At 32.9% G+C, this 21,175-nt stretch overlaps 1 protein-coding gene across 1 annotated transcript in view; it reads left to right on the top strand.

The window, feature by feature from the left end:
- Window positions 1–21,175, top strand: part of ERO1A (endoplasmic reticulum oxidoreductase 1 alpha) — a 39,157-nt gene that overhangs the window by 9,796 nt on the left and 8,186 nt on the right. The window contains exons 3-12 of the mRNA XM_072963058.1: window positions 242–325; window positions 5,085–5,123; window positions 7,475–7,551; window positions 7,758–7,831; window positions 11,721–11,841; window positions 13,760–13,806; window positions 16,059–16,070; window positions 19,799–19,825; window positions 19,950–20,042; window positions 20,890–21,136. Coding sequence (XP_072819159.1) covers window positions 242–325; window positions 5,085–5,123; window positions 7,475–7,551; window positions 7,758–7,831; window positions 11,721–11,841; window positions 13,760–13,806; window positions 16,059–16,070; window positions 19,799–19,825; window positions 19,950–20,042; window positions 20,890–21,136 — 821 coding nt within the window. The remainder of the gene's footprint in view (window positions 1–241; window positions 326–5,084; window positions 5,124–7,474; window positions 7,552–7,757; window positions 7,832–11,720; window positions 11,842–13,759; window positions 13,807–16,058; window positions 16,071–19,798; window positions 19,826–19,949; window positions 20,043–20,889; window positions 21,137–21,175) is intronic.

Raw genomic sequence — 21,175 nt, 5'->3', positions numbered from 1 at the left:
GATATGAGCTACTTTGGCTTCCATCTGTTGGGATCTGTTGAGGGTCTGCTTCGTAGCAGACTTTGTCTTTATAACCAAGGCTACCAATTTATTTGTATGAGCTACACATTTGTGCCATCACTGACACTTGACAAGTGGAAGAAATAGAACTGCAGCCGATAACATGACCATGTTATAATGTCATAATTCAACATCTGTCTATTGTAATCTCAAGATTCTTATTTCTATTATTAATTTACAGGTAAACTTGAAAAGGCCATGTCCTTTCTGGAATGATATCAGCCAGTGTGGCAGAAGGGATTGTGCTGTCAAGCCTTGTCAATCGGTGAGAACAATGTATACATTTAAGAATCATTGCGTTTTTTCAAATAATTGCAATTTTTGAAAGGAGTCAGTATAATTAAAATAACATTTCAATCCTTTGGTAAAGTATAATGTTGTTCAAAATTAACATATTAAAATCTAAACTCACAAATATAAAACCTATTTTGAATTATCCTGCCTTCATAATAATAGAATTTAAATTTTGTGGTTAATATAGTCCTTTGACTTATTAGTGAGATTAATAGTTCTTTTGGCTTAATATTTGTTTTTCTTCTTATATCTTACCTAGAGTTATGTTTGTAGTATGAAAAATGAAATTAATCAGGGTAAAAATCTCTTTCCTATTTTGTGGATGTATAACTTTCTTTGGATTTTGCTGGTTGGAGAGGGACTGGACAAAACCACTGGCTTTATTTAGGAATTCTCAGAGCATTAAAATTTGATGTATTCTACTCTGAAAGAAGAGAATTTTATCCTTTCCAACGAAGTTTTTTTTTCCTTTAAAAAGTATATTTTTTTATTGTGATAAAACATGTATAACATAAAATTTACCATTTTATTTTAACCATTTTTAAGTGTAGGGAACTTCATTGGCATTAAATACATTCACATTCTTAACCATCACCACCATCCAACTCTTGGACTCTTTCATCTTCCCAAACTGAAACTCCATGCAACAATATCTCCCTATTCCCCCATCCCCCCCCCCTCAGTCCCTGGCAAACACTCTTACTTTCTTTCTCTGTGAATTTGACTATTCTAGGTGCCTCATGTAAGGGTAATCATTACAATATTTGTCCTTTTGTGTCTGGCTTTTTTCACTTAGCATAATGTTTTCAAGGTTTATCCGTATTGCAGCAGGTATTAGAATTTTATTTCATTTAAAGGCTGAATAATATAATAGTATGTATGTACTACATTTTGTTTACCCATTTACCTGTTGATTGACTTTTGGGTTGTTTTCACCTTTTTGCTATTGTTATTACTGCTGCTAGGAACATGGGTGTACAACTACATGTTCACACACCTACTTTCAGTTCTTTTGGGTATATACTCAGAAGTAGAATTGCTGGATCATTTAGTAATTCTGTGTTCAATTTTTTGAGTGACACCATACTATCTTCCACAGTGATTGCACCATTTTACATTCTTACTAGCAAAGCACAAGCGTTCCAATTTCTTCACATCTTAGCTAACACTCGATATTTTCTGTTTTTTTGGATGATAGCCATCCTAATGGGTGTGAAGTGGTAGTGTCATTTTGAGCATTTTTTTGTGTTTGTACATGTAAATATTGCTGTGTAGACCTATCTCACATGTGGAATTAAGGCAAATTCAAAATGTTATTTATGAGTATTTTATCATTAGGTGAATCAGAAGCATACTTTTAGTTCTATTAATCCTCATAGACACAGCTTTTTAAAAATTTAATTGAAGTATAGTCAGTTACAATGTGTCCATTTCTGATGTACAGCATAATATCTCAGTCGTGCATATATATATATACATATATTCTTTTTCATATCTTTTTCATTAAAGGTTATTACAGGATATTGAATATAGTTTCCTGTGCTATACAGAAGAAATTTATCTATTTTTATATATAGTGGTTAACATTTGCAAATCTCAAACTCACAGATTTATCCCTTCCCACCCCTTTTCCCCAGTAACCATAAGCTTGTTTACTATGTCTGCAAGTCTGTTTCTTTTGTAGATAAGTTCATTGGTGTCCTCTTTTTTCTTTGACACAGCTTTTTGTAAATTCAGGGATTAGCTTTTGAAACATCTTGTGTTACTATGATTAAAGCATGAGTAGATCATTAAAATGATATCAATTTAAATGTTTCATTTTATTTCATTAGTTCTAGCATTCATATTTGGTAATATGAAAAGTAGTTGGGGAAATTCAAATTTACCAAGTACTTCTTTTATATGGCTTTTAAAAATTGCTAAAAATATGGTAGATACTTATAAAGGCATTTAATTGCACTGGTACATTAAATGGGTTATTATTAACATTAGTCAGAACAAGTAGTTTTGCAGTTATTACAAATTTGAATCTCATCTTGAAATAGAATTACTTGTGATTATTGTTAATGAAGTCTAGAACTTGGGGATGCCACTTTAGGAGAAGATTGGAAGAGGCAGAAAAGCTGAGAGATGTTTAGCATAAAGTAATAGCTTGTTGATTTCCAGGTTGACAGACTGACAGATAAGAGCCATCTTATTGGAAATCCTAGAGAAAACAACCAAGTTAAGCATTTAATAAATGCTGAAACTTAGATGTTTATTATTTGACTTGAGCACATAGAAGTGCTACCAAAGAGTCAGGTGAAAGCTAGCTGTTTGTTCTAAGACAATCTACTTATTTCACCTTCTGCAGAACTGGAACCAAGTGCCTTTCATGCCAATACTCTATCTCTTGAGCTGGTTTCTTGATGGAGAGAAGGCTTTTTCTTTAAAAGATAATTACAAGATGTTTATTCATCTCAAAATGTTCTTCTTTATTAGTGTAGCAGAGTATAATGATTAGACCCAAGACTTAGAAAGATAACTGGTGATATTGTAGAGAGTGGGGAGTGGAAGATGAGGAGATGGAGGAGAGACTGGATAAGGAATAGCAGTCAGCAAGTGAATATAATTTGGTTCAGTAATGATTATTGTTTTGAGGGTTTACTATCTGCCTGGACCTAGGCATGAGCACTTGTCTTGAGAAACTATGGTTTCAGTAGGTGAGAGAAATGCTAAGTGATCATTTCAATACAACTATGATAGGCCAAAAATAGATATACTGTAGCTGTACACACTATAGAGAGCAGAGGAGAGGGACAGTAGATGAAAGAGGCAGCAAGAAATTCCACTCGTAAGAGACAGCAAGGGAGTGAGACATTTTCATTCCTTCTAGGACAAGCCTGGTTCAGTTCTAATAGTTCCTAGGTAGGGCAGTCTGTCGGAACTGAAGAGGAATTAAAAATCACTTCATATTCTTTTTCATTAAAGGTTATTACAAGGTATTGAATATAGTTCCCTGTATATATATGCATGACTGGGACATTAGGCGGTATACCAGAAGCTGATGCATTGTAACTGACTATACTTCAATAAAAAAAAAAAGTAAAATAAAAAATCACTTCTAAGAGTTGGAAATACTTGCTGCAGCCTAAATAATCAGTTTCATTTCTAGCATTTATATTGTGCATTACTGATATCTTGACATCTCGCTGTTGTATTTTTCATTATGCATCTAAAAAAAATGATGTTGCATCCTGAATACAGAGCAGTTATCATACTTGCAACAATTAATAGTTTTTTTAATCTAAAATATATACAAAGTTAAACTCAGTTTAACTCACTACTTCAGACAGACTGCTGATGTTTTGTGAATACTTTTTGGGCTAAACAAGGAACCAAAACCAGTTTCTTTTTTGTCAACATTTTGATTTCCTTTTTTAGTTCATATATAGACTTAGTTCAGGTTATACCCTGGGACTCAGAGGAAATAGAAACATAACAAAAATGGAAATTCTCTTCCTCATACTTGGGGCTTTAAAATCCATATCTTTTGATTTACACCCCTGATTCCGGTGAATAATTGAACGAGGTAGATTGCCCACAGAGGGTGGAATCTCTCTGTAAGTTGAAAGCCCAGTTATTTATTCCCTTTACAGTGAATCTGAGCAATGTTCTTTCAATTCTGTTATTAATTGGCCAATATGAAAAAGAATAACAATATCCAGTGTTAGTCTAGAAATAAGAAGTGAGCACTCTGGTGATTAAATCTTTTTGGAGATCAATTTGGCACATGTATCCAAAAATTAAATAGGTACATATCCTTGGACTTACCGATGCTACTAAGAATTTCACTTACTAAAGTAATTGGATAGATGTTCAAAGATGACCGTAAAGCAGTACTGAATGTTATAAAGATGCCACTTACGCTGAAATCAGTCTATAAATTTGGCTTGGCTTATTATATGAAAAAATTGGACACCGTCTAAATATCTGGCCATAAGAAAAGAACACACATTGACCTAGTTGAAAATTGGGAAGGATATGCAATAAAGTGATTGCCTCTGGGTAGGTCCTTCCCTTTTGGGCATATGTAATCTATTTCAAGAATATACTTAGCATTGGAATAGGACCTTACAATTAACAGAGTTCTCCCATGTATATCATCTCTACTCAACAGCATCACTTTGAGGATAGGCAGGTAGGTCCTTTGTTATTAAGTGACTGACGCACAACTAAAAACCAGTACCATTTTCCTTCGAAAAGAACTAGTGCTCCTTAAAAAATGGTTGGTTCCAAGACTGGAACAAGAAATATATAAGATGAACCCAGAATATCTTGTCATAACAGAAAACAAAAAATGCTGCTGAAGACTACTGAGGTACTATCAAAAAAGACACTGGTGCAAATATCAAGTCACCTCTTAGTGGATCTCCTAGGGGCCAAATGTGGGACAATTTGAGCATTAAAATTAAGATAAAAAATTAAATTAATAAGTTAAATGGTTAAGTGACTATTTTTACATTTCCATGCTATAATATAATGTATGCAACCCATAGCATTAAGTTGTTGAATTTTTTGTTTACCTTTAATAAATAATATAAAAACTGCCTAACTATTCTCACTTAAAATATAACCTGTTAATTTCAATAATTTGTTCTGTGAATTTTTCTCGTAATCATAGAAATTTAAAATATTTTTTCAGAAGATAAAATAAATGTCCTCTAAATGCATTTAAACACTTTTTTCAGGATGAAGTTCCTGTTGGAATTAAATCTGCGAGCTACAAGGTATGTACATATACTTATTTGTGTCTAATATTTAACAGAAACTCAAAAGATCTCGTTTCCCCTGCCAGCTACTCCCCCGCCTCTCTGTTCTCCTTTGCAGTGAAACCCCTTGAAAGTTATTTGTATTCAGTGGCTCTAATTCTTTTCTCTTTTTTTTTAACCTTTTATTATAGAAAGCATGAAATATAAATAAAAGTAGAGGGGAAAAAGAACCATGTACCCATCACCCAGCTTCAGCACTTACCAATATATGATCCACCTTGTTTCATCTGCACCTTCCACTCCAGTCTCCCAATTATTTTAAAGCCAATCTGATATAAATCATTTCCCATCTACCATTATCTTACATAGCTTACATGTTTATCTCTGTCTCTCTCTTTTTTTTTTTTTTTTTGGTGAGAACATTTAAGTTCTACTCTCAGCAAATATCAGTGATACAGTAATAGTGTTATCAACTATAGTCACCGTGTTACACATTAGTTCCTGATCCTTTCTAGATGTACAGAAACTAAGCCTCTCTTTCAAATACAGTACATTAGATGACTGCTGATAAAGTAGCTGCCATCAGTCACAAATGGCTGGGGACAGCTAACTCCTTACAGTCTTGGGAGGTAGGGGGAGAAGCACTGGACACGGCCATGCTGCTGGTCTGGTGGAGTTAGCAGCCATTTGTACTGTGGCCTGTGTCGTACCTGTGACGTATCTTAAGCTGCCAGGCTGCCATTTGATTGGTCAGTGAGAAACCGAGAAATTAGAGGTCAAGCTTAGGAGAAACAGAAGATGAACATTCCTGCATAGAGAGTGTAGTCTCTTTTTTTTTCAATCCTTTATTGCATAGTGTAAGTCAATGACTTATTACCACTTACTGCTTTAAAAAATTTTATAACAATAAAATTTAAAATTTTCGTTTTAATATACATAGGCATATTAAAATACCTGTTATCTTTTGAACAAATTTTGTTGATTTTTTGATATATATTTTTAGCTTTTTATTTTGAAATAATTTCTAACGTATAGAAAAGTTGCAAGATTAGTATAAAGACATTCTGTACACTCTTTATACAGATTGACTCATTTCTGATATTTTGCCTCATTTGTTTTGGCAGTTCTTTTCCATATACATATTCTTATTATTTTCTGAACCACTTGAAAGTAGGTTAAATATATCATATCCTTGTAGCCATTAATACTTAATTATATATAAAAGAATTTTATTTTTGAAAATACCTTTTGAATTAAACTGTCTTTAGGTTGACTAATATAATGAAACAAAGTGGTAATACAGTAAATAAATATTTCAAAAAAGTATATTATTTCAGTTATTTTAGCGTTCCTTCTTATCCTCAAAAGTGTCCTAGTCTGGACAATCATACATATGGTCATCCTAACATAATAGGCACTCAGTTAATATTTGTTTTTTGTTCTTTGTTGGTTTTTTTTTTCTAAGTTGTTTTTTTTTTTTGTGGGGGGAGATAATTAGGTTTAATTATTTCTTTATTTTTAGAGGAGGTACTGGGGATTGAACCCAGAACCACGTGCATGCTAAGCATGCGCTCTACCACTTGAGCTACACCTTACCCCCCAATATTTGGTGGGTGGTTGAATTTGTGGCCTTCTGCTTCCAATAGCATCTTTCAGCTGTGTGGTAGTGATGACTGGTGTGTTGTGAAATCTCATGATCCGCACACACTTCCTGTGCCATGTACACGGCTAGCAGAATATATTTATATGCACACATATATACTGCGTTTTATAATATTATAAATTGCAGAAATATATATGTATATATTTATATAAAGTGACTTAGACATTGGGAAGAACTGCGGCTGTTAAAGAATATATTTTAAGCACCTAAAGATATTGGAGTACTTTTTATAAGACTTGGTAAGCTCCAGGGCATTTTTAGAATCATAGCATTTAGAGTTGAAATGGATCGTAGACACACATGATCTGGTCCATCCACTTATTTTATGGAAGAGAAAACTGATGCTCACAAGTAGGTCATTAGAAAAGTTGGACGTGGCTTCATGGCTCCTTGCCGAGTGACTTCCTCAACCTCAAAGATTCTCTTCGTGGACATTTTGATAATGAGTTATCAGACTATAACCTATTCTTTATTTTGTGGACATAATAGTAAGTTATGTTCTCTAACAAAACAAGGGGCAAAAAAGCCTTTTAGTTATTTTTTTTTTAGTATCAGGAGGAATGTGGGACTTTTTTTTTTTTTTTTAAGTTTTGAAGACAAGGTGACAGGGCCAGGTATAAAAGAACCTCCAATTCCTTTGAAATTCTTTTTAAAATTTTTTAAAAATGCAATACATTGACTTCTACTTATTTCCCTTTTGTTTCAGTACTCTGAAGAAGCCAATAATCTCCTTGAAGAATGTGAGCAAGCCGAACGACTTGGAGCTGTGGATGAATCGCTGAGGTCTGATGTGTTTTAAAGCAGTATTTTATTTTATTTTATTTTATTTTATTTTATTTTATTTTATTTTTTATTTATTTATTTATTTATTTATTTATTTATTTATTTATTTATTTATTTATTTAATATACAGTAGTATTTTATGTTTTCTCATGTGAAATGTTAACCTTAAGAACAAAAATAACTCTCTTTACTTTCTTTGTTTAAAGTGAGGAAACTCAGAAGGCTGTTCTTCAGTGGACCAAGCATGATGATTCCTCAGACAATTTCTGTGAAGTTGATGGTATAACATTTTTTATACTATGCATGTTGTTTAAAATTGTGCCTAAGGGAAAAAAAATTCTTTTAAAATAGTTAAAAAAAACCCTTCAGTTTCTAACAGTTGGCACTTCCTCAAAAAGCTAAACACAGAATTAGCATGACTTAACAGTTCAGCTCCTAAGCATATACCCAAAAAGACTGAAAACAGGGAAACAGATACCTGTACACCCATGTTCACAGCAGCATCATTCACAGTAGCCAAATGGTGGAAACAACCCAGGTGTCCATCAACAGTTGAATGGATGAGTGTATAAACCAAGTGTGGTGTGTACACACAGTGGAATACTATTCAGCCATAAAAATAAATGTGGTTCTGATGCATGCCACAACATGGATAAACCTTGAAAACATTACACTAAATACAATAAGCCAGACACAAAAGAACAAATGTCATATGATTCCACCTATAGGAAATATCTAGAATAGGCACACTGATAGAGACAGAGAGCAGATTTGAGGTTACCAGGAGTTAGGAGGAGGGGAGAATGAGGAATTATTGCTTAATGGTTACAGAGTTTCTGTTTGAGGTCACAGAAAAGTTTGGAAACAGTGTTGATGCTTGCACAACATTGTGAATGTAATTATGCCACTGAATGGTACCGTGAACCATGGTTAAAATGGTAAATTTCATGTTGTGTGTATTTTGCCACGATAAAATAATATAAAAAGAAAACTCAATTTGTGGAAAGAATTCACCTCCTGAATTTTGCAGTTCTGTGTGCCTAGTAATAGATATAATTTTTGTAATATATACAGTTATTTTGCATAAATAGGTAAAAGGAAGAGATTGCAAAAGCCTGCTTTTGTTATATTGGCCTTGGATTGTTAAACATTTTCCTTAATCATAGTCCATGTCATTTTTGGAAAAGTAAACAACAAACCATGAATTATGTCTTTGTCATCTAAAACTAAGCCAGTGTGTGGGTGCTATTAAAATCTAGGAGCCCTAGAACCCATTAGAACCATTTGATTCATGGATTTATTACTTTAGATTTATGAATTCTCCTAGTCTTCCTTTTTCTAGTGTCTCCCTTTTTTTACTAGCTACACAAAATCAGATCAGATTGTGTTTTTGTATCCAGTGGCTCTTTTGGAACAGATTAATGATCTTTTTAAAAAATCAGTGAAAAGAATGATACAGATCATTTTAATTACAAGCAGAAGTTGAATCATGCAATCCCTCCCTCAAAAAAAAAAGGAGGAAAAAAGAGAAAGTACTAATTTTTAATTTGTGGCTTCATTTTGGAAAAATAAACCCCACATATTTTCCTTAATAAAAAACCATGACCATGTTTTGGCAGATACATATCTATAATCCTTTATTCCTAATTCCCAAATCTGAAAACTATGAAAAAGGAACATTTTCCCCCTGAAGTTTAGCACAGATTCATTCAGTGTGAATATTCATGTGTTTCACTGCAGAAATATTTGTGTTTGGAGGTTGCTGCCCCAGTCCCTGCTGGAGTTCATATTCAAGATATGTTGCATGTACTGAATTAACCTTTCTGATATCTGAAAAGTTCTGAATTCCAAAACCCATTTGGCCCCAGGGATGTTGGGTAAGGAGCTGTGGATATACCTTTAGGCCAGTAAAGAAAGGGGGATAAAATGTTCTCCCAAGCCTAACTTTGCCATCTTTTCTGCAAGGATTCTTTGTCCTAAACATTGCTGTGTGAGATAAACTTACAACATGCAGCATATTTCTTTGTTGGCCTGCAATGTTACAGAAAGACCGGTAATACTTTAACTTCTATTACCAAAGTATCCTCTTAAGGCTACATGCTTACATTTGTGTAGCAAGGACTAAGAATCAAGAATTCACTCTTTAGATGGTGGAATTCTGTTATCTTGGGTGAATAACTTGTCCATTTATATTTCTTATGTTTAAGGAAGGTGAATAGGGTGAATATGTAAAGAAATAAAAAGGACAGCTGTATAAGGAATAAATAATGTGTGTAAAGGTAGGTAGAAGATAGAAGATATTTTGTAAATCCTAATTAGAAATTTGAACTTTTGTTGTCTGGCAAAATATGGTTATAGTAACATTAAAAAAAAATAAAGTTGGGGAGAGATGAAGTATTTGTCATAAGTAAAATTATGAGTCAGCTAATGCTAATCTCTAATTAGGCAGGATATTAAAAATTTAATCATTTCTTGGTGGTTAGTTTTCTGTTTTTTGGGGGTGGGGGGACAGGTAATTTGATTTGATTTGTTTGTTTGTTTGTTTGTTTAGTGGAGGTACTGAGGATAGAACCCAGGACCTCGTACATGCTAGGCATGCTCTCTACCACTGAGCTACACCCCCCTCCCTAGTTTTCTGTCTTAAAGTAGTAGATTCTGAGCATTATTTATATATTTTTAAAGTAACAGTTACTTTTTATGAATTTATTATAATTTGCTATACTGAGGCAACACCTTCAGTATTAATTGAGATGAACAGAAATATCTGTTCCTAAACTAGATGACTCCATGAAGATTTGTTTTTTAAGTTGTTATTTTTATTTCTTCTGGTTATTTTAATTGCTCCTTCTGCATTGGAGGCTCAGTTATTTCTGGATGCTGTCACTACGCTGTTTCTAGCAGCAAAATTTCCCCTAATTTATGACTCTAATGTACTGTGAGTTGGGATAAAAATAACCAAGCTTGGTTTTATCTTTGTTTTTCAAATAAGAAGTAGGTACTATAGAGAGCTTGATGGTCCCTCTTCGAAGCACCGTTCTGTTCAGATTTTTGTCACCTACTTTTCTTTGAGGCCATTTTCACACACTTCCTCATTCTTTGTTGGTTCTTATTGGTAAGCTTTATAGATGAGTAAAGGTATTACATTGCTATTGACTAATTCCCCAAAGCCACTGAAGGACTAGGGGCCACTGTTCTGGTTTCGTTTTGGAGTTACAATACATTGTACCGATTTATAGAACGTATGAGAAACTAACATCCCACCAGTTGTGTTATGTTTTACATATATATCTGTAATTGACTTTTCTATAATGCTTAGCTTTTCGTTTTATTAGGTAGCCTTTGTACTGAACAGTTTTGTTGACTGCAAAATGATCTATTAAGATATATCATAATACCAATACCACTAGTTAACATTTATTAGACTCTTATTGTTGTTCTAAGCACCCTGCACATATAAACTTCTTGAAGTCTCAAGGTAACACTATGAATATTATCCCCATCTTACAAGTGAGGGCACCAAGGCATAGAAAATTTACATACATGCTCAGGGTTCCAGAACTGAATACATAGCAGGGCCTGGATTCTAACCCAGGCACTTTGGCTCCAGAGCCCATGTTCTGTTCTGTTGGACTTTTAGGTTACTTCTGATTTTCCCCTTTATAAATCATACTGAAACAAATATCCTGCTTAAAACTTTTTGCGTATTTAGGGTTATACCTTAGGGACAGCTTTGTAGTGGATCCTGATGGTGGTCATGTAAGAAGTATTTGGTAACAAACTGTGTGGTCCTAATATGTCTTCATTTACCTTAGTTACTGATAAACTACGGGCAGTTAATGTGATGGGCTATGTATGGTATATTCTTTGTCTGAATAGCTTATAAGAATTGAATTACTGTGTTCCTTCAATTCTAAAATTCTATATTCCTTTTTTTTTTCTTTTTACCATTTCTAAAACCAGGATTCTTTTGTAACCAGTGTGTAATTTCATGTGGCCGTGTTTGTTTATTCTTCTCTTCCCTTCTTATATTTCTCCTAAAAAGTTCTTTTTAAATCCCAGATGCATTGTTACATTTGCAGTGCCTTTAGAGTCAATGGGATACCATCTCTTACACTAGCTTTTTAAGGTAACTGAGCAAAAGAAATTTAATAAAACATTTTATCTTCCAGACATACAGTCTCCTGATGCTGAATATGTAGATTTGCTCCTTAATCCGGAGCGCTACACGGGTTACAAGGGACCAGATGCTTGGAAAATATGGAATGTCATCTATGAAGAAAACTGTTTTAAGTATGTGTCATTTTCATTTCACTTAGACATTGTGCTAATTTTCATTGTGTGAAAGATGTGCTAATTTCTCTTTGTAAACAAATAAACAAAATCATGGTGATTTAAAAGTATAAATCAAATTCACTAAAGGATGTATCTGGACACAGAAATATACTTATTCATTAATCCAGTTCCCTTGTGGGGAAACATGTGGACGTGAGTTTCAACAGGTATTTCTTTCTTCTTTAAAAGACTTAGAATAGTATTAGAGTTTCATGGGAGTATTGTAGGCATTTCCCAAATGTTCCTTAAGTGGATCATAGAATCTCGTTTTGTAGAGTCAGATTTACTTCATTTCCCAAGATCATATAGTTAGTGGCAGGGAATAGATGAGGATATATACCTCCTAATTCTCTTTTTTGGTGTTCTGCCCTCTTTTTGTGGTGATAGTTGTTTTACCTGCTTTAAAGTTGAATTAATTTCAGAGAATAATTATAAGAGGTAACACGAGCACTCACTGTGTACCAGGTGTTGTGCTAAGCATGTTACATACATTTTCTTCTTTAGTCCTTGTAATAACCCTGTGTTGTAGTCGTCACTCTTTATAGATGGAGAAACTGAGACTTGGAAAGGTTAAGGGATATGTCTAGTGTCAAAAACCTCGTCAGTGGAAGAACTCTCTCTGTACTCTAACCCACTACAGTGAAAGCGTCAGTTTGATCATTGGGAGCCTGAGACATGCTTCAGGTTTGCCCACTTGTAAGTCTCTGGGCTGGAAACAGTGTACTTACTGGCTTTTGGAAGGAACGTGTGTGCATCAGTGTTACGCTCTCAGGGATGGAGGAATTCTGGGAAAGTCTCTGGAGTTCCCAAATATGGCTAAAATATATTTAACTTTTTACATCAAATATAAGGTTAAGAGATCAGCAGTTATGCTTGTACCAATAAAATGTCAGAGTGTTTCTGTTTTTGACTTGCAGAATTTCTCCGGTTTGGGAAGTGGAGAGTTTTCCCTATTTACTCATTTCTGCCATGTGTTTCATTTAAATTCTCTTGACTGTTATTAAGAATGTTTAGTTTACTGACTTTATTGACTTACTTTAAAGGTTTTTTTTTTTTAACTTTTTCTAATGTGAACCAAAATGGAGTCCAACTAAACATTTGTTAGATTTTGTATTAGTTTTATAGTTATTTCCTCACTAGTTTACATCATCTCCATAATATTTCTAAAATATAAACAATGTATGAGGCACTAAATTGAGTATGTTAAAATATAGCTTACACGTTCTGTTTTCAAAATGTCTCAAATTGTGCACATTTGTAAAATTTATATGAAGGACATTAAAACTATCCCTACACTTTACTAATGATACTAATGAATATTTTGTGATTTAAAAGCACTTTACTGATATATTGACTCTCCCTTTTTTTCCTTATTAAAAAATTCCTTTTAGTGAAATAACAAACGTGATGGCCACAGGGCAAATTGATGTCCTTAAGATGACCAAAGTGGAAAATAAACTAACCACACTGTTTTTTCTCTTTTTTATTTTAATGCTTGTGTTGGGTATTTATATTTTTTGCTTTTTTGGCTTTCAATTAAGAGTGTACTTTGTGACTCATACATGTGTATAATATGTATAAAAACATATTAGTAACTCTAGGACAAGAGCTTGACTGGTATTTTTTCTTCCTTATTTGAAGAAGTGATTAGGAAATGACTTTCTGGATGCTACAGTGTGAAAGATCAGAAAGTATTATCACAAAAACAAATAACCACCCTCCTTAAAGCAGCCAGAGAAAATAAAGGCCAGTAAAACAATTTGATTTTGGAGATAGTCATTAAAAAGCTTTCTGAGATAATTTCACTTTTACTTAAATAATTATAACATGATAAGTAACATATTTATATTTTACACTTTACTTCTTTTGTTTCCAGGCCACAGACAATTAAAAGACCTTTAAATCCTTTGGCTTCTGGTCAAGGTGAGTTATTGATTTGCACTGTTACTTATCAACCAGTAGACTTCAGTTAGAAGGAAGGAGAAGGCAAAATAAGGGTTGGCAGGTGCATTTGAGATCATATATTTCTGTTTCCATAGAAGTTATGCTTCACTCTTACAGAGAAATTGGTGTTTAAAAAACTTCGGTAACGAGAATTTTTGTAATGAAGTTCATGGTATTAGACTATCTTAGGATCAAGATCAAGGTATATATTTATTCTTTTGTGCATTTTTGCAGAATATGTGTGTTCAGTTTTTCTACTATTTTTACTCACATTTTAGTTAAATGAATATCTCAAAGACTTCTGCCTCAAATCTTTCCCCAAACTTGAAATTATTGCATATATTGGGATTCTGATTTCAAATTCACATGACTTCATATCTCATTAACATTTTTCATGTTCTACTTACACTGAGGGTCTGGCTTACATCCTGCCTTTTCCCCCAAATTTCCCTGATCCTCCTAACTGGAAGTAATCTCTCTCCTCATAAAGTGATCTTATGTAATGTTTTGTTTCTCTTACAGCCCCTTCTACTGTCTAGCATTATTTTACTATTATTTATATATCTATTGATCTACCCTAGTACTTCGGACATATGGGCCACATTTATTGGTTTCATCTCCTAATACAGAGTCTGAAACATAGTAGATGGAATAGTCTGCTAGATAAATAAATGATCAGTGAAAATTGCCCTCCTCATTCAACGGTCTTGTCTACAGCAATGAAAATCACCTGTTCCTTCAACAAATGATTATCCACCATTTACTATGTACTACGCACTATATGAGGTGCAGAGGGGATGTAAAGTTGAAACTCACAAACTCTGCCCAGTCTGTAACAGGCAGGAAGAATGGTTTGCTGAATAAACCATTTCAAGTGTATGATTTCAGGCCTTTTCCTTAGGAACTGTATATCCCTGTTCTCTGAATCCATGCTTACTGATGAGATTTTTTATTTCACTTTTAGCAAATGTGGAAGGTTTTCATTTTTTAAATTTATCTGAAAAGCTGCTGATCTCATATAGTCAATAAACATAAATTTCTTCCTGGAAAGCAGTGAGATTGCATCATTCCCTAAGTGTTGGCAGCCTAGTCATTCTTAGATTAGAAATGAAAGAGCATCTGTAAACGAGGATTATGTGCAGTCACATATGGTAACTCAGTGCAAGCTACTGATTTAATACCAGGTGAAATGCAAATTCCTAGGCAAGAGGTGATCTTCACTATGAACTTACATTATGATCTGACAAGTTAATTAACCACCCTCACTTATTTCAGAGATAAATGGGAACAATTTAAATGTGTATCATTAAGGAGATAGTTAAATGAATTATAGTATATTCACCTAGTAGAATACAGCTATTGTAAATGTTGCTAAAAATTTGTGTTCATTTATATCAGTAGTGATCAGTAGGATCAGTAGCACATTTAGGAGAAGCAGCAGGTATTAAACAGTATGCATAATATACATACAAATACATGTTTATAAAAACATAATTAATATATCTAAATATCCTATACACAAAGAAAAAGGCCATTTACCAAAATGTAAATGATATTTATCTTTGGGCAGAGGGAGTTATGGGTGATATTTTTTATTTTGTCTGTGTTTTCTTTCTTAAAAATGTATTTGCAGTGGGCATGTGTTACTTTAATAATCAAACGATGACATTAAATAAAAGTGACAAAATGAAGACAGTTTTTCAGTAGTTAAGGAGCAACTGCATACAAACTGCTGAATTGTGCATAATTTGAATCTTACCAAGAGTCTTTAAAAATATTCCTGAATAAGGTAGAATTTCATGTCAGTCTGGACATTTCAGAGCAATAACACAGATCTTTAGCATAAACTGTGTTACAGCTTTAGGATAAATAAATAAGGAAAAATGCTCTGCCAGCCAAATGACTGTGAGTCCTTAATATGTTTAAGAGTACTCTCAGATGATGGATTAGATTTTTCTTTCCTGTCAGCCCGTATTAAATCTTGTACAAACTGAAACTACTCTTTATCCAGGCCTCTTGGAGATGGCCATTTAGTCAAATCAGGCATCATTTCTATCACCACCAGAAAGAGTTGCAGTCAGAGCATCTCACTCTCAGATTTTATTTACGTGGATGAGCAGATGGACTAAAAGTAACCTCTATTAAATGTCTTATTTTTATGGGACTGTAGCATTTTAAAGGAGGCATCTGGAAGGAGTTTTTACTAATAAACTTTTCATTTTGTTTTTCAGGGAAAAGTGAAGGTAAGTGTAATTTTCTTATCATACACTACATACATAAATTTGCTAATACATTCAGATGTTTGTCAAGCTTTTTTTTTTCAGTCTATATATGAGACTACGAAAAGTTAATTTTTATTTCTGTATCTAAAATTCCAGAGGTGACAGCATAGGTTAACAGAAAAATGACTCTTTGTGCCTGGGATCAGGCAGTAGAGACAGCCTGCCTCAACCTACGATAATTCACTTATACATTTTACCTACTGCATATGAAAGCTAGGGATTTCTCCCACCTCTGTCAGGGAAAACATCTCCTTTACTGGTTGAACTCTAGGATCTGCTGGGTCTCATATAGGAAGATATTGAGTATTGATCTACTGGTTTCCAAGGCTTGTGCTGACCCTTGGGTGTAGGTATCATTGCCAGCTCTTTAAGTTAAGTGTAATGCTAAACATTTTTTAATGTATTTTAGGTTTACTTTGTCTTTTTGAAATCTTTTTGCTTTATGAGTGAGATTGAAATGATTTTTGGTATTCTTAAGGCCATATGTTTAGCAGGATGAAAAAAACTAAGCAGTGCTTAACTCTAATCCAGCTAGATGAAATTGCTATAAAATGCAAAGTATCATTTTTCTCTCCCTTAAAATCCTATGTCTTCTGAATGTCATTTTTATGAATTGCTTTTGCATTATGTCTAAATAACAGAATACTAAAGTCTGAAACATTACAATTTTACTTTTGTATTTTATATTATTGTAATGGAAGCAGATAAATACAATACTGAATCAGAACTATACTATTTGGCAGAGAAACTCTTAGTTGTATGATTATTTCTCCAAAGATGGTCCATATTTTGTTACTGTTAGTGGTGATCCTGTAATTTTCAGTTTTGAGTAAATGTATTCTATCTTGGGTGTTCTAGTTCTATGCTATGTTCTAGCTATATTAGAGGAAGCTATTTCAATTTTTTAATGCTATTTGAAGATCTCAATCTGTCTCTCATTATCAGAGAAAAGATCGTTAACCTGTGGAGGTTATCCTTAGAGAAAACGTCTTATTTATGGTATATTTATAAGCATGCAAATGTGAAAGCTGACATATTAGGTGATTATCTAATTGGATCACATTCAGGTCACGCTGAGAATACCTACTCCAGGATTATAAAACTGAACTGAAAATTTCTTTGGAAGGCTAGGTCCCAAGCAGTGTCACACTCCTGCTCCCCCCACCAATTCATGGTCCAAAACTTGAAAAGAAAAAAAAAACCTAGAGGTTTTCAATAAGGAAACAAATCACTTGTATTCCCACAACCCCAAAATAACTGATAATGATAATGGTTAAGACATGTCAGTACTTTTCTGAGCACTTTACAAATATGACTTCATTTAATCCTTCCAACAATCCTAGGAGGTGTTCTTTTTATTTCCATCTTAGAGATGAGGAAAATGAGTCCTAGAACAGTTTAGCAAGTCAGCTAAAATCATATGACTTGTAAGTAGCAGAGTTAGAATTCAAATCAGGCAGTTTGGTTCCAGGGTCCATGCTTTTAGTTACTATCTCATACTGCTTCTCTGCTGATATTTTGAAAATTATTATTATTAACCTGTGTCTATTTTTACAGTAGATGTATTTATAGTTTTATATGTTATTACCATGTCTACTTGTTTCCTTAGCCTATGTTCTCAATAGAGCTCAGGTTGCTGTAACAAAACACCATAGATTGGGTGCCTAAAACCAAAGACATTTATGTTAGAGCTTCAACATATGAATTTTAGAGGGGACACAAACATTCGTCCATAACAACCTAGATTTCTAGAAATGGATTTGCTGGATCAATGGATAAGGATATTTAGGCTATTGATACATATGACCAGATTGCTTTCTGTCATTGAAAGGATGTGCTAATTTACGTCCCTTCCAATCACTGTGCCAGCTAGTTTTACCTAACTAACCCTTGTCTGCATTAAGTATTATATTTTTAGCCTTACTATTTAAAGTGATATCTTTATAGTTTTAATTTGCATATTTATTTATTTTTATTGAGGTATAGTTGATGTACAATACTATGGAAGTTTCAGGTATACAACATAGTGATTCACAATTTTGAAGTTTATATTCCATTATAGTCATTATAAAATATTAGCTATTTTCCCTGTGTTGTACAATATACTCTTGATTTGCATTTTTATTATTAGTGAGACTGAACAGTTTTTATCTGTTATTACCATTTGTACTTTTCCTTTATGAGTTCTCTATTCATATTATTTGCCCATTTTTAATGGGCACTTTAGCACTTTTATTTGGCTTGTGAGCTTTTTATACATGTAGGATATTTATTATTCCCTTTGTTGTATTTGCAACATAGATTGTAGTTTGTTTTTTGCGTTTTGCTTTTGTTTATAAAGTTTTCTGACACACAGATGTTTTAAGTTTTTATGCAGTCTATAAATACATAAATTCATTATTTATTCCCCTGTGTTATTTCTTCCATTACTTTTATGCTTGCTTGGTTCATTATTAACATTACTATAAACAACTTTAGTAAAAAGAACTATATAGTACAATGTTTGCCACCTCTAGTGAATGCACACATAGAATTTTCACATAGTTATAATAATTATTTCTTATGTCTTTATATATATCATTTCAAATAAGCATTTTCATGTGTTGTCATGTTCCACATTCTTGTCATTTTAATAGATTTATATTATTCGACCATGTTAACTAGTATATAGTATTCTATCAAGTTAACTTAGGCCTTGCTGTACATTTTGATTATTTCAGGTTTTAGAAACTATGTATAACATAATTATCTTTCTACAAATTACCTCCACCCTTATTTTGAGTTAATTTTTTAGTGCATAATTCTAAAATCAGAATTATCAGGTCTAAGTATATCAACAGTGACCTTATTAGGTCACAGAATATAAGTGATATTTGGTTTTTGTAACAGTTCCTTGAATTGCTCTTTTGAAATACTGAATGGCATAAAATACTATCAGCTATGGATAAATAATGTACCTCCAAATACTATTTTATAATTTTTATTTAACTTTTCTATTTAAAAAAGTATACAAATGAACTTGTTTACAAAACAGAAACAGACTTACACACACATAGAAAACAAACTTTTGGTTACCAGGGGAGGAAAGGGGGGCAGGTGGAGGGATAAACTGGGAGTTTGAGATTTGCAGATACTATTACATATAAAATAGATAAACAGCAAGGTCCTACTGTATAGTACAGGGAACTATATTCAATACCTTGTAATAGCCCATAATGAAAAAAATATGAAAAGGAATATATGTATATATAACTGAATCACTGTGCTGTACACCAGAAATTAACACACTGTAAATCAACTATACTTAATAATAATATAATAGTACAAAAGATAATAAATAGAAGAGTATATAATGAATTCTTAATTTTTATAGCATGAATTATTATCAATGTTAAGTATTTTTCCATGCATTGATTTACTGTTTAAATTCTGTGTTTTGACCTCATATAAAACACTTTATCTAGAAAGTTATGAGGCTGGGGCGAGCTAAGGCAGTGCTAAAGCCTTCTAAAGAGGGAAACTTAACTGAATCTACACCGAGAACCTCTTCCCTTCCTTTGGAGAAATTGCATACAAAATTTGGAACTTTAAATCCCTGGCACAAATTTGCTAAAATATTTTAAAATTTTTGGAAAACTTACATTTTGTCATTTTTATAATCTCGTGACTTATTTTTCTTTTAATTTCAGAGAACGCTTTTTACAGTTGGCTAGAAGGTAACTGTAAACTTTTAAACAAATTTAAATAACTTTTTTTTTCACTTTTAAAGACACATGAAATTAATTTTGTATTTTATAGGTTTCACATATGACATTTCTATTTCCAAATTACTCTTCTTAGGCCTTTGTGTAGAAAAAAGAGCGTTCTACAGACTTATATCTGGCCTCCATGCAAGCATTAATGTGCATTTGAGTGCACGGTATCTTCTACAAGGTATGTGACTTTCACTTTATTTGTTTTAGCATGTTTATTTTCAGGTACTCTCAAAATTTTCTTGGTATTTACCTGGATGGAAAAAGATTGACCCTGCTGAATATTAGGCAGTAAAAACTTATTCTAAAGTGGTAGTAATCAGGAATGTAGAAACGATGGCCACTATAAGGAAAAGTTCAACATGTTCTTAGCTCTCATCACCTTCCTTTAAGAAGCTGCTCAAGATAGTGCACATCACTTTGGAAATGTTCTTTGCTTTGTTGTGGGAATAAATAGCCCTAACAGCACAGTTCATTTTTCATTAGCCATTACTGTATCAGAATCCTTATATTCATGTGCCAGCTTCAGGCTTGGAGTTTAATGAGTAAAAGCATTTTTCTGCTGCTCTGTATGTTTTTACGAATGATTTGAAAAATGAGTTGATGTTGGATTTTCATCAGTAACATATTCCTTCTAGAATTAAAATATCTCTTCTTAGACACAAAATCATAGTAACTTTAAGTAGTGCTCCAAACTCATTAGTAATTTCAGATAGTCACTTTTTAATTCTGTGTCCCAGTTTTATGAATATGTTTATATTTAGAAATTTGATCTTATTAGTCCTGATTTCTCAGTAAAATATTGAGTTTATTTTCCTTTGAAGGGTGGGTTCCAGAAGATAAAATGTTAACATAGAACTATTAAGGGCTAAACTATGAAAAACCATTTTCATGGTTGTATTGATTATGTATTTTAAAATATAAAATGAAGTTAATTTCTGCAGGCCTAAATAACCTAATATAAGTCAAATGAAAGCTACTTAATTTTAAAATTCAGTTTTTAATATTTAATTTTTCTTTCTTCTCAGATACCTGGTTGGAAAAAAAATGGGGACACAACATTACAGAATTTCAGCAGCGATTTGATGGAATTTTGACTAAAGGGGAAGGTCCAAGAAGGCTTAAGAACTTGTATTTTCTCTACCTAATAGAATTAAGGGCTTTATCTAAAGTGGTACCGTTCTTTGAGCGTCCAGATTTTCAACTCTTCACTGGAAATAAAGCTCAAGATGCAGAAAACAAAATGTTACTTCTGGAAATACTTCATGAAATCAAGTAAATTGTATATTACAACTTATACAATATAAAAGAGTG

The sequence above is a fragment of the Vicugna pacos genome, chromosome 6 (genome assembly GCF_048564905.1).
Source record: "Vicugna pacos chromosome 6, VicPac4, whole genome shotgun sequence".
NCBI classification, from domain to species: Eukaryota; Metazoa; Chordata; class Mammalia; order Artiodactyla; family Camelidae; genus Vicugna; species Vicugna pacos.
This window is presented reverse-complemented; position numbering and strand designations above follow the sequence as displayed.